This window comes from Mixophyes fleayi, chromosome 2, assembly GCF_038048845.1.
Source record: "Mixophyes fleayi isolate aMixFle1 chromosome 2, aMixFle1.hap1, whole genome shotgun sequence".
NCBI classification, from domain to species: Eukaryota; Metazoa; Chordata; class Amphibia; order Anura; family Limnodynastidae; genus Mixophyes; species Mixophyes fleayi.
This window is the reverse complement of record NC_134403.1, coordinates 61,390,327-61,403,891: the sequence shown is the minus strand read 5'-3', so window position 1 is coordinate 61,403,891 and position 13,565 is coordinate 61,390,327. Positions and strand designations below refer to the sequence as shown.

Sequence of the window (13,565 nt, the reverse complement as noted above, 5' to 3'; positions counted from 1 at the left end):
GACACTCTGAACCCCATGCAAGGACTTCCGGTTTCTGCCAATCTAAAGTGGGGGAGTGAAGTCTGAGCCAAGGTAAGCCTAAAATCAACGGGTTGATAGCCTCTGGAATGACTAGGAAGGAGATTTCCTCAGTGTGTAAGGCTCCAATGCGTAGAGAAATGTTGACAGTTCTGTTCTTAATGGATCCTCCAATGATACGACTGCCGTCTATAGCTGTAATGGCAATAGGTGGATCTAAGGGTTGCCTAGGCAATGACAACCGCTCTACAATGTCAGCTCGTAAAAAGTTCCCCGCTGCACCGGAGTCAATAAGCGCTGGAAGAGACAATTGTTTATCAGTATATTGCAGAAGAACTTGGATAGAAAAACTAGAATCCATAGGAGAGAGAATGTTCATACCTAACTTAGTCTCTCCGTCATCAGTTAGGTCCGATCGTTTCCCGGCCGCTTCCCACATTGACTCAGGACATGACCGGGTTCCCCGCAATAAAGGCATAAACGATTCTTTACCCGGCTCTCTCTTTCCTCCTGGGATAAACGTGCTCTTCCCAACTGCATATGCTCTTCCTCCGGTGTAATAGGACTTTGGAAGCGAGGAGCCAAACGGAAAGTAGATCGACGGGAACTCTCTCTCTCCTGAGTGCGTTCACGGAAACGTATATCAATCTGGTTACAGAGAGAGACCAAATCATCCAGGGTAGTGGGTAACTCTCGGGCCGCTAGCTCGTCCTTAATACGATCGGACAAGCCTTGCCAAAATGTGGCCACTAAAGCTTCATTGTTCCAACGAAGTTCGGCCGCCATAGTGCGAAATTGAAGGGCGTACTGGCCCAGAGTACGGGTACCCTGGTGCAGACGGAGGAGTCCAGAAGCTGCACTGGAGACTCGTCCGGGTTCATCAAAGATGCGTCTGAAGGTTTCCAGGAAAGTGGCACAATTATGGAGGATGGGGTCATCATGTTCCCAGAGAGGAGAAGCCCAGGCAAGCGCTTGACCAGACAATAAGGAAATGATATAAGCGACTTTAGTTTTCTGTGTAGGAAAGTTTCCAGGCAAAAGTTCAAATTGAATAGCACACTGGTTCAAGAACCCTCGGCATTCCTTGGGATCCCCATTGAACTTGGGTGGGTTAGGTATGCGGAGTTGAGAGGTTGTGGGAGCAGATACAGCCGAACTGCTTGGAGCGGGGGCAGGTTGTGGGGCCGGAGCAGGTGGAGGATTAGGAGCTGCCACCTGAGCTGCTTGAAGCGTATCCAACCTGTTAGACAGAGTCTGCAGAATCTGTAATAACTGTTCTTGATTTTTCCCCTGTTCTTCAACCTGAGCCGCTAAGTTATCCAGTAGTACTCTCGCAGTGGGATTCCCTGTCGCTTCCATCAGTAGATAAGTGGGTCAGAGCAAACTGTTACGATTATGATGCCTTAGTCAGTATTAGCACAGGCTTACCTAGGGCGCGGAGTCTAACGGCCTTCCGGTCTTCACCAAGAACCACCGCAAGGTAGTGTGGACTTTGCTGCCGAAGAACCGCAGGTCGCGGCCCCCAGATTAGCCGTTAATTCCAGGCGTTGTAGGTCTGGAACAGTAACCGGTAGATGCACGGAGCCAATGGGTGCGTGGCAGGATATGGGTCCAGAGACACGACCGGGTCAGTACACTGGTGATATCAGATATACGGTGCCAGAGGGAGATCCAGAGAATAGTTGGTAACACAGCCGAGTCGGTACACAGGAGATAGTCCAGTTCGTAGTGCCAGGGATAAGCCAAAGAATAGTCAGGTCACAGCCAGGTAGGTACACAGGAGTAGGAGGAATAGAGGGATACACAGGGAGCAGGTTCACAGGAGTCAGGACACAGGAACTGTAGCCAGGAACAGGAAACGCTTTGCTCTGACACAGGCAGCGTGTCAGAGGAGGGGAGATATAGGAGTTTGAATTCCCCGCCCAGGAGTCACATGATCGGCAGCAGGGAGAACCCGGAAGTGCGGCAGCGCCAACAGAAGAAGCGCTGCACAGATCGGACACCGCTGTCAGACCACGCTGACAGCGCAGCGGAACGGGAACAAGGTAAGTTCCTAACACCAGGCCATGACAAGGACTTTCTCAATTCTTTAGTTTCTTTTTCTGGGGTCGAGGTGCGACATTGCATGGTCACTCCTCGCCTCCCATAGGAGCATATAGTACATGCACTGTGGCAGTTACGTGAGGAACCTATAGGCCTGGTAACATTCCCGGAGGTTGGGGTAATTTATTACAAACTCCTCCTGGCCCCCAGTTAGACAGGTTCTTCCGTCACATTTAATCTTGCAGTCCCTCGACAGGTAGGCCTTTATTCTCTTGTTTCAATTGTAGTCACTATGCACAGTCATTGCAGGCAGTGAACATAGAGACTTCCTGGCCTCAATACACATTAAGCAGGTCTTCTTACATGTACCATTCTAGGGGAGGAACCGGTGTCTTTTCCGCTTTGGCTGTACAGAAGCTTCAGTTCCGGCTCAGGGCCCCGCCTCTCATTATGGACCGTGTGGCTCAAGGGGTTCCGGGATAATGGCGGTCAGGGCAGGGCTACTGCACGCCCGCCAAATCACAACAATACACTGTTTGGACGACCTCTATCCGAAGGCTCCATCATTTATTTATTTTTTCTCTCTCAGATCCAGATCTCCATCCAGTTCCTGGAAGTGCTCTACTGGGTTCGGAACCTACCCAGGTCCTCACTCTTCCTACCACAGCAGATGCTTTTCTTATGCCTCATCTTCTATGCTGTGACCCACTGGGTCTTCCTACCAGGGGACAGGGTCCTCTCACTTCAGCGAACGACCAGGATGCTCCTGGTTCAGACAGACATTTCTCTGCTCAGTTGTATGAGGCTTCTTGAAATCAGGGTATCAATGTTCTAGGCACTAAAGTTTGCACGCTTCACTCCCAACATCTCCAGAGGGAAATTCTCCAGAAATGTTCTGACTCCCATGTTATTGGACACACAGATATTCACTCTGTCCTAACCCACTTGTATATCCTTTTTGTGGTGGTTAGCCAAAATAAGTCAGGAGTGAGGTCAGTCGTTCACCAGGGCCTGAACCCCGGTCATAACAGGCGCATGGTGGCATTGTGGTTAGCACTTATGCCTTACAGCACTGGGGTCATAAGTTCAATTCAGGGTGCTCCGGTTTCCTCCCACACTCCAAAAACATACTGGTAGGTTAATTGGCTGCTAACAAAATTTACCCTAGTCTGTCTGTCTCTCTGTGCCTGTCTCTGTCTGTGTGTGTGGGAATTTACACTGTAAGCCCCAATGGGGCAGGGACTGATGTGAGTGAGTTCTCTGTACAGCGCTGCAGAATTAGTGGCGCTATATAAATAAATGATGATGATGATGATGATAGTCTGTTAGGTGGAGGTGGATTATTAGGATGCTTAGGGTTCCACAGTCTTTTGAACCTCCCTAAAGAACTGTTCTTTCAAATTTGGAGCTCACAGCTGCACAAGGTCAGGCTCAGCTGTTCCTAATCAGGAGACCTTTAGACATTTTGGCAGATAATGCCACGGCTGTTGCATATCTGTACAATCAAGGCGGGAACACGTGGTCCGAGGGAAATGTGAGAGACGACCAGGTTATAGCCTGAGTCCAAGGCGTCCAAACTCAATTCTCAGGTCACCCTTTACAGCTCAGGATTGTAAGACCTTCAGGTAAAAAAATTTCAATGCCAGTATTTTTCCCTGAATCTTCGGACTGGTGCATCGGTCTCTTTCATGTCCCATGTTCTTGTGAGCACTAGAGAGTTTTTAAAGGCGGCAGCTTCCAGCTGACCTGGTGGACCCTTGTTTGCCTCACAGAACATGGTACTCATACATTCGGTGGCTGGTGCTGACACCACCCTTCCGGCTTCCAATGCCGGCAGATCTTATAGTTCAGGGGTCTCTCCTGCCACTCTTTTGATCTCGTCTAGCTTAGTGCCATGGCGTTGGAGACCAGGGTCTTAGGCAACAGATTCTTCGCAGGAGGCTGCTGGGTACCTTGAATATAGCTTGTGTAGCATCTTTCGCACCCATTCTCATTGGTCTGGAAATTGTACAGCATTTGGTGTGAATCACAATGCTTTCACACGTCCCAATGAAGTTCAAGTGACTTTTGAAGCTCACTCTCCGGGGGGTTGGTGCTTCTTAGACAGCACATCGGAGAGTGCTTCACAGGAGCAGTTGTGCACGTGGCAACGTCCACAACTTCTGCACAGTTCTTAGTGGCATGGTTTTGCATGTGAGCGAGCATTGGCCACAGGATGTTGCGCGCAGCTGTTCCAGAGCAAGTCTCTCAGTGTCCCACAATGGTAGGAAAGAGAAAAGAAGATTTTTACTCACCGTAAAATCGATTTCTCTTACTCCATTGGGGGAAACTGCGCAACCTCCCTTGCTCTGAAAGTAGTGCTGTTTTGGTGCTATTTTCTGTATTGCTTCTCCTTTCTTTCTGGCTTGGTTATACAAAACAGCTCTGAGCTGAATAGGAGAGGCATAGTAGGGGAGGAGTGTGAGGAACAAACAAATTGATAAGTGCCTAATCTCCTAGTCCCACCTACTATACCCAATGTCTCGCAGTGTCCCCCAATGGGGTAAGAGAAATCAATTTTACGGTGAGTAAAAATCTTCTTTTTTTACATGAATAAATATTGCTTAGATATTAATGACATCTAAGGAGCAGGGGCAGAGTGTGGGCAGCTTCTGAGTTCTACTAGAGACATGGGCTCTCCCTGCTCTGTGGAAAACCCTGGTGATGACCGAGGTTTTAGAGGGCATAAGGGGGAATCATTGATTCCCATACATTCTGCATAGAGTGCTGTGCATGAGTGATCTAATGGCCCAGAACCTCTTGGCCACTACACAGGGACCAGGAGCTACCGGACATAAGGTGTACGAAGGCACTGGGACATATAATTACCTCCTGTTGAACAAAGGGGTTAAAGTATGGAATGTGGCCTATACTACATTGAACTATAACATAGTACTATATAAAGAAATAACAACGGCGAACAACATTAGCAAACCAGGGCCATTTTCCATTTATTGAATGTTACAATTGTGGCTTTAATAAGACTCTTAGTTGCATAACTTATTAACAGTCTCAATACAGTCAGCTCAGATTGACTTTCTGACCCGCTAGTTTGAACATTCATATTTTTATTTAGTCTTTATTTGGGCTGATGCGTGAATTTTAAATAAAGCTATACTGTATGTAATGTGCCTTTTTATACTGAGAAACTCAGTTAATTTCTGGTCACAACAATATGAAAATGGGTCTTACTTTTAATATGTTAATAGCTATTAAAATGCATTTGTACAAGAATGTAATCACTGCAACACATTTTTGTTAAATTATTTTAAGAAAAAGAAGAGAAGGAAACGTGAAGAGAACAATACACAAAGGTAACATTTTCTGTCTCATGGTAATATAATATTAAGGAACTCTTCACAAGGTGCACCATAGCTTTCTGTTCAATTATGACATTTCCACTTGTAATAATATATGGATGGGTTTGACTCAGGAAATAGAAATCCAGCAGTGTCAGGTAAATAATATGACATTGGTGTTTGGTGGAGGCACTAGGATCTGTTTAAAACTAACATTTTATGTAATGTTATTCTTAGGCTGTTACTAATAATTAGTATTTATTACTAATTAATATGTATTGCTAATTTAGCAGTATATTAATAGAAATGTAAATTTTCTTTACTATTATATGTATTATGTAATGGGAATAATCCTATGCAGATAAGCATCTACTTCTGGAGTTTTTCCACAACTCCAGTAATGTGTATATTATCCCTATTATATTTATATGGAATGCCAGGAAAATAATTCCATAAAGTTACTAACTCCAAACACTAATAAACACATAATATAAAAAATATATAAATGGGAACAATATAAGTTGCAATCAATTCTTGATTGATCACACTTAAGCCCAAAAGCTGACTTTGAGTTCCACATAACTTGAATTTACGGCCCTCTAAGCCTGGAGAGTGGAGAGGTGCATCAGGGATGTGCTATCGCAAGTAATTGCAGTAGGAGTGTGCAGAAGTATGTGTAGCCCCCTGGAGATGCGTCCTATTTACAGCTGGTCACATTTCCACATATTGGACTTAGGAGGTGCATCATTTGCAGCTCCCCTAAGATCATACCTCTAGGGCTAACCAGCCCCGTGTTGAAAAGCACGGCAACTGATCTTGGTACCCATTGGGTGGTAGGTGCCAAGGTAGGGGTTTTATGTTTGAAAATCATTAAGTTTGTTGAATGGCAAGTCCAAGAAAGCACTGGCAACCATTTACCCAAATGGCAAAAATAAAGAACTTAAACAAGACCCACATTGCCAAATTCTGATTGAAATAGACTTAGAGACAGGCTCTGCGCCTTGGAGCATGTTGAATGAACCCTCGTAAGAATTTGCAGTTCTTCTAACATGAAAGTCCCTAAGAGGTATATTTACTGTGTGGTTATTAAAGACAAAGCCTATCAGGTAATATATAAATGGTTATAATATGTTTTTCAGTATGTCCAAATACTTAATTTTATCAATTCTCCACTTGAAATTGTAGTTTCAGGTGAAAATGTATCTGGTCCCGAAATGTGTAAAGGGAGGGGCTCAGAATTAGAATACTTTATTTGACCCTGACGATATGGAATATGAGTCTAAAATTTTACAAAAAGTGGATGTATGGGATGAAGAGAGGGTGAACAGAAGATCCACAGCACAGAGAGAATTTATATTCCTGACAATCTAACTTCTGTTCTCCAATGTCTCTATTTGATCACATTTCTTCTATCAAATATCCTATTGTGAATCCAAAAATAAGAGGGGATTTTGGGCACCCTGGTCCAGTACAATAACCAATATGAATGACATTTAAACTTGTGCCATTAACCATAACCTCCGTAAATGGGTTTTAAAGGTTATTCTTTTTAATTTTATGCACTAAATCGATTGTTTAGTGAGTATTACCCCTTGTCTGACAACCTGGGACAAATCCTGATTCACTCTTGGCTAAAAGTTTTGAGAACAGCTTAATATCATTTCATAAAGAAATAAGCCTTTGCTGGCTCTATGTATTAATTATGTATTAATTTGAATTGCTACATTTGAGTAATACAAATTAATTAATTTGTTTTGATAGTTAATTTCTTTGAAAGTTTTTTCAAATTCTCTGATAAACTTTGACGGATCTTATGAGAGATTACATCCATTATATTTAATACAAAATATATGCCTTCAGGCTGTTTTAGCTGCCTTATTTCCCTTCTCATAGTAGTTGTGGTTAAGCTTCCTTAATATTCACATCTTACAAGTTGGTGAAAGGATATTTAATTCACCTCTCACCTTTATGACATTGTCCAGGCCATGTTGAATATTTGTAGTTTTATGAAGGTTTTCTAATGACTGGAATTGCTTAGTCAGGACCCATATCTTAGAAGCTTGTTTCCTCCTAGGAGGATATTTGTATAAGATGTCCCCTCATAACAACATTATGGGCATCCCAAAAAAATCATAGTCTTCAGATTGATATAAAGACAATTACTCAATTAAATATTTGTGTATGATTCTTAATCTATACTTCTTTTAATCGAGATTAATGTAAGTGTCATGTCGAGGAGGGAGATAAAAAGATGCCACATAAGTCAAATGCTAAAAAAAAGTTAGTCATTATTGAAATTCTAACCGGTTCTTTAAAGATCATGTACATTTTTGTGTAGATGTGGTTTACTGCAGTAATCCATAGCCAGGGTACTCATAGTTTCTAAGAATCAAGCAATATACGTTTCTTAAGAAGGGTAGTGACAGCTTTAGACCTATCCTCTAAAGGGAGACAATTTTCTACATTCTTATTTAAGATAGTATTAAAAATTAAAAATTCCTTGTCATCAACACCTCTCCCTTTCTTTGTTAAGACATTTTTTGATAATGTGAGGTAAAATATCGAGACTCGTCTTGGTTTGAACCTGAAACGTTCACCAAGGTGACTGGAGAATTATTTAAGGTACCTGTCAATATAAGATATCTACTAAACTCATCTGAGATCACGTCACATGGATCAAAATGGAGATTGCTTTAAAAAAGAATAGCAACTCCCCAATTCTTGACTCCAGGATCACACATGTGGTAAATATCAGAAAACCTACTAAAACACAGGCCAGAAAGTGTTGTACCTGAATAATGGGTCTCTTGCTAAAATAGAATATCTCCCGACACCTGCTTTAAAGAAAGAATACGGTTAGAACATAGTCGGGTGTTATTCAGACCCTTAATAATAAAATAGATTATTCTTGTGGTTATCTAACAAATGTTTTGTGCTAGGGGAAAGACCAAATAGACTTACATATGGGCCAATGGGGTGTTGGGGGATTTCACCTCATGCTACTTCACTCTTTGTGGTAGGTTTTGAAGTCTCTTCCTCAAACTCAGATTCTACTCTAGACAGGGGAGAAACAGTTGGTCACAAGTCCATGCGTTGTTCTTTATTGAAAAACAGTGTTAGCTCTGGGGAGTCACTGTGTTATTTCACTTTGGTATTTTTGGTAAGATAGGGTCGGTAAAATAGCTGTCCCTGTTTCTAGATAAATTTATTACATCTCCAGGATGAACATCAATCATGAAACTCTGTGGGACATGAAGCTGCTTATTAGCTGGTCATCAATAAGCATGGTAGCTTAAGTGTTACCTTTCAGTTGTCACCAGACTATCTTAGTGTAAATGTTTCCTCATGATCAAAGCCTGCACTTGTCTAAAATATCAGTACTGGTCAGTGCGTGCACACATATTTGTGAATATTGCGACGACCCTTATTTACATTCTTCAACTTCTATTTTAAAAACATCTAGTATGTGTTTTAGCTCTGTAAGTAGTAGCTCTCCTTTAATTCAGAAGCTTATGGGGCCTTATACAGTGTATTTATAATATTTATGCCTTCTGTTTCAGGAAGAGACAGAAAACAAAGGAGACATGCAGCACTGGTGAGATGTCTTCTAGCAATCATACTTTTTACAGATATACATTTCATTTTTCTAATTATAACTTTAATATCAACTGTAACACCTAGATAGCTGTAGATGGGAAATATTGAAAATAAAACCCATTAAGGATCATCTGCAGGGCTATTTGTCCAGTATGCATCTTCATGAATGTATGTTCTTTTCTGTGTTTTTTTAGTACCTGCAAAAGTAAAACTGTTACTTCAAAGAGCTGGCTACTAGAACTCTTGCACCAGCTCCTTAATTATAGCTTTTCAGTTTTTTTCTCCTAAGGTATTGCTCATTTGTGACTCCTCATAACTGTCTTTAAAAATTGAAATGTACATCTGGTCTAGATGTAACCGTATAGCATCCCTCTCACCTACCCCTTCGATTCTGGTGCCCTTATGGTCTAATCCAGCCTTTACGCCCGGGTTATCTCGTTCCATTTATACGAAATGGGCAGGTAAGGGCAAGTTGCTGTTACTCAATCATATAACTAAAACAGCAATATTTCCACAATTTTCTGAGCTGGTAGAACGGTGTGGTTTTTTTCCGGGACAGTTCCATCAGTATCTTCAGATTAGGCACTACCACCAAACAGTTAAAGCTCAACTCTCTTCTAGACCACCCACCACATTTGAGAACCTGTGCCTTTCGGGCCCAGCCTCCAAAGGTCTTATAGCTATTCTTTATAACACCTTGCTTCCCACCACTCCGCCTGTTAAGGATCGTTTTCAGACGCAGTGGGAGGCAGACCTGGGTACCGAACTAGATCAGGAAGAGTGGTCGGATATATTTGATTGTACAGCTCGCTGCTCTATAAATGTCTGCATCAAAGAAAATGCTAACAAACTGTTACATAGATGGTATTATGTTCTCTCGAGATTACAAAAAATATACCCGCAGACTAGTGCCGACTGCTGGAGAAACTGTGGTCAGACAGGAACGTTCATGCATATATGGTAGGACTGACCCGGGATCCGCCCATACTGGACAGCAGTTCTCACATTAGCCTCAACAATCCTAAATACTCATATAGCACCCGACCCTAAGCATATTTTACTACCACTGCCCCTCCCAGACCTCACCAAATCTGAGCATAAATTCTTCAGGCACATCATCAGCGCTGCCACATGTCAGATAGCGGCCTCTTGGAAGAGCTCCACACCACCAACACTTCAGATGGTCTGCAGTCGGATCTGGCATACCTACCAGACGGAGCACATTACTAGTGTGCTGAGGGGCTCCTCTGTCTTCTTTTACAAAGTCTGGTCCTCATGGGCCCTATATCATAACCAGCCTCCACTTCAGTTTTAGTGTAATCTGAGCATGGAATGATATTTCTAAACAAGTTCATTTTTTCTCTTACTTGATGGGTGAATCCTTAACTCCCCATCCCTTCCTCTGGTCCCTACATGTCCTCCTTCCATTCATCACCCCCCCCCCCCTATATACCCTATAATTCTGAAAGGTAAAACAACATCTTTACAGTACTAGATAAGTACGCAATTATCTCCTGAATACGAGGGTAACATGAGAGTGTTTAAGTGTCCTGTTGTATGTAAACACGTGTTATCTGTCATTGATTAACCTCTCGAGATTTTGTAACGCCTTTTCTACTGGAAAAATGTACAAATGACTCATGAAATAACAAAATTCACATGCATATAAATGCACTTTCCTGTAAATAAAAAGAAGCATCTAAATGTATTACAGACATTTGAGTCTGCTTTTGTGTCCAGCAATAGTTCTTCACTGTTCTTGTGTCTGGTCAGTGGGGAACCACTAAAGAACTTTTTATTGAAAGAAAAAAAAAAAAGCAATTGCAGTGCCCAAAGTTTAACTTTTATTTTAGACTTACATTTTAAAATACATTACATTTAAGTGCAGTAGTGAGCCACAAAATTATATTTGCTGAATAGTGCTCTAATAAATTGACAATTATCTACATAGTGAAATGTATTATTTTTCTTGAAAGAACATACTGGAACTCATTTAGAGTTGGACATATGTCTGTTTCTTGTGTAATAAAACAAAAGTACTGCTCGTACACCGAAAATATGACTCTCTCCATACATACAAAAAAATGTATCTTTGACTTGCGTCTCTTTATACCAGGAGAGCAGGGCCAGACTGGCCATCTGGTACTTCTGGCAAATGCCAGAAGGGCCGATGGTCAGATGGGCCGGGTCCCTGGCAGTCACTGAGTGCACCGACACTGACAGCCTGGCAGTGACAAGCTTCCTAGTGGCTGGCTCCTACCCAGGAACCAGCCACCAGAGCACATGTGCAGCTGCCAGAGGAACAGACAGGAGAAGAAAACAGACAGAAACAAGAAGAGATAAGAAGCTGAGAAGGCAAGTACAGAAAAACGGGTGGGGGGGGGGAGAGAAAGGCTGTCACACCGGAAAACGGGGGTGGGGAGAGAGAGGCTGCCACACCGAAAAACGGGGGTGGGGAGTGAGAGGCTGCCACACCGAAAAACGGGGGGGGGAGGATGCTGTATAGTCCATAATTATTCCTAATGACTATATAAACTCAAAGTTTATACAAATATAATTTAGTGGTGTTAATATGTTCACTCTGTGACATAATATGATTTGGGGGCACTACTGTATGAACTGGGGCACTATTGTGGCATAATATGATCTGTGGGCTCTATGGTGGCTTAATATCAATTGGGGGCACATACTCAGGCATGAGAGAAGGGGGAGAGTGTTAATATAATGTGGGAGGTTGGCTATTAATTTAATGCTGGAGTTTAGGTGGGGGCTAATTATTTAATTGGTGCTATTTTATTTGTGGGGTGATGTGGGTCACTTTAATTTAATATTGGGGCCTATTTAATTTAAGAAGGGATGATTGGACCTTTAATTTAATGCTGAGGTGGTTTGGGGGCTATTAAATGAAAGTGGGGCTATTTGGGGAAAAAATAACGTCTATTTATTAAATGTAAATATGAATTATTTAATGGCAGTGATGGTTGCGGGAAATAGATATATTTCTTAAACGTAAATGCTATTTAATTTATTGCTGGAGTTGTTTGGAGGCAGGAAAATAGATGTATTTATTAAATGTGAATACTAGTATTTTAATGTTGAGGCTGGAGGGAGGCCTAATTATAAAACATGGCTTGTATTGGTAAAACACTAGGGGCTAGATTTACTAAGCTGCGGGTTTGAAAAAGTGGGGATGTTGCCTATAGCAACCAATCAGATTCTAGCTGTCATTTTGTAGAAAGTACTAAACAAATGAAAGCTAGAATCTGATTGGTTGCTATAGGCAACATCCCCACTTTTTCAAACCCGCAGCTTAGTAAATCTAGCCCTAGGGCTGGTTGGAGTTTTTTAAATTGCATGTACCCATTTTTTTCCCAAATAGGGCCTCCAACATTCCAGGATCCAGACAAGCAGCAACTAAAGACATCAGCAGCCACAGGTGGTAAAAGTGACAAGAACAGGTAGGAGAGAGCAGGACTGTCTTTCAACTATCCTGAATTTTGGTGACTCTCGTTTAGTGAGATTTGGTCCGACTACAAGGACAGTTCGCACGGTACTGCTTGTGATGGATGTCAGCAGTAGGTGCTGGAGGGCAGGTACGAGATGCAGTGATAATGATGACTATCGGCAGCACTAACTGCTTGATTGGCTGATTGTGTATTGTTCTGTCCAGCTGATTACTTGATTCATTAGCATGGTAGCTATATTATATGAAGTGAGGACCGTCTATTTGCAGTGCTTTTTAATTGACATTTCCATTTGGACTACTGAAGGAAAGAAGATTCCCATTTTATATATATAATTAAAAGGTCAAGCAACAGATGTTTGTTTTTTAATTTACTTTGTATTTGCATTTTGAATTTGTGTTTGTATATAATTATATTTTATAATGAAAATGCGACTTTTGTATTCATTAATAACTGTCCAGACACAATTCTCTCGTGTATATGACACTTCATTACATTATTATATTGTGTACAAATAAGGTAATGCGACTTTAGCATTTACATACGTCTAGCACAAATCCTACTCCTTTACGTCTGGAGCCTAAAATTACACAAATGTGCCAGGAAGTACATTGTCAGGATTGTGGACAGAGGCTGGGATAGAAACAGTGGCAGACTCAGGCATTCCACTGTCTCTCAGCCTGTTTGATCTGTGTGTTGGTTGCATTTACAGTCTCTGACACAGGTGTTTTACATTGCTTATCAGCGCTGTTAGGGCTGAACTGATCCACTGTTGGGATAGGTCCATTGTGGATTAGGCGGTCACCGCCATTCACTCATTGCCTGTAATAGGCTTAGCTTACCTAGATGTTCAGGTTCTATAGCCCATTATTGATCCTGCTCGTTTTTGAACAATCATGTATGCCGCTTGCCTCAACCTGTGCTTGTTACCAGTTATTCTTTCTGCTGTCCATACTGATCTCAGCCTTTCATTTATCCTGTCTGCTGCCTGTACTGACTTATGCATGCTACCGTTCTTCCCATCTGCTGCCTGTACTGACTTATGCATGCTACCGTTCTTACCGTCTGCCACCTGTGTTGACCTCTACTTTTTACAGTTTATCCT

At 42.0% G+C, this 13,565-nt stretch overlaps 1 protein-coding gene and 1 pseudogene across 1 annotated transcript in view; both read left to right on the top strand.

The window, feature by feature from the left end:
• LOC142139809 (tripartite motif containing 13-like) overlaps positions 1–13,565 on the top strand; it is a 693,488-nt pseudogene that overhangs the window by 67,607 nt on the left and 612,316 nt on the right.
• The window catches only part of LOC142141018 (uncharacterized), a 130,102-nt gene that overhangs the window by 33,081 nt on the left and 83,456 nt on the right, over positions 1–13,565 (top strand). The window contains exons 6-7 of the mRNA XM_075199080.1: positions 5,374–5,414; positions 8,960–8,994. Of these exons, the coding sequence (XP_075055181.1) occupies positions 5,374–5,414; positions 8,960–8,994 (76 nt within the window). The remainder of the gene's footprint in view (positions 1–5,373; positions 5,415–8,959; positions 8,995–13,565) is intronic.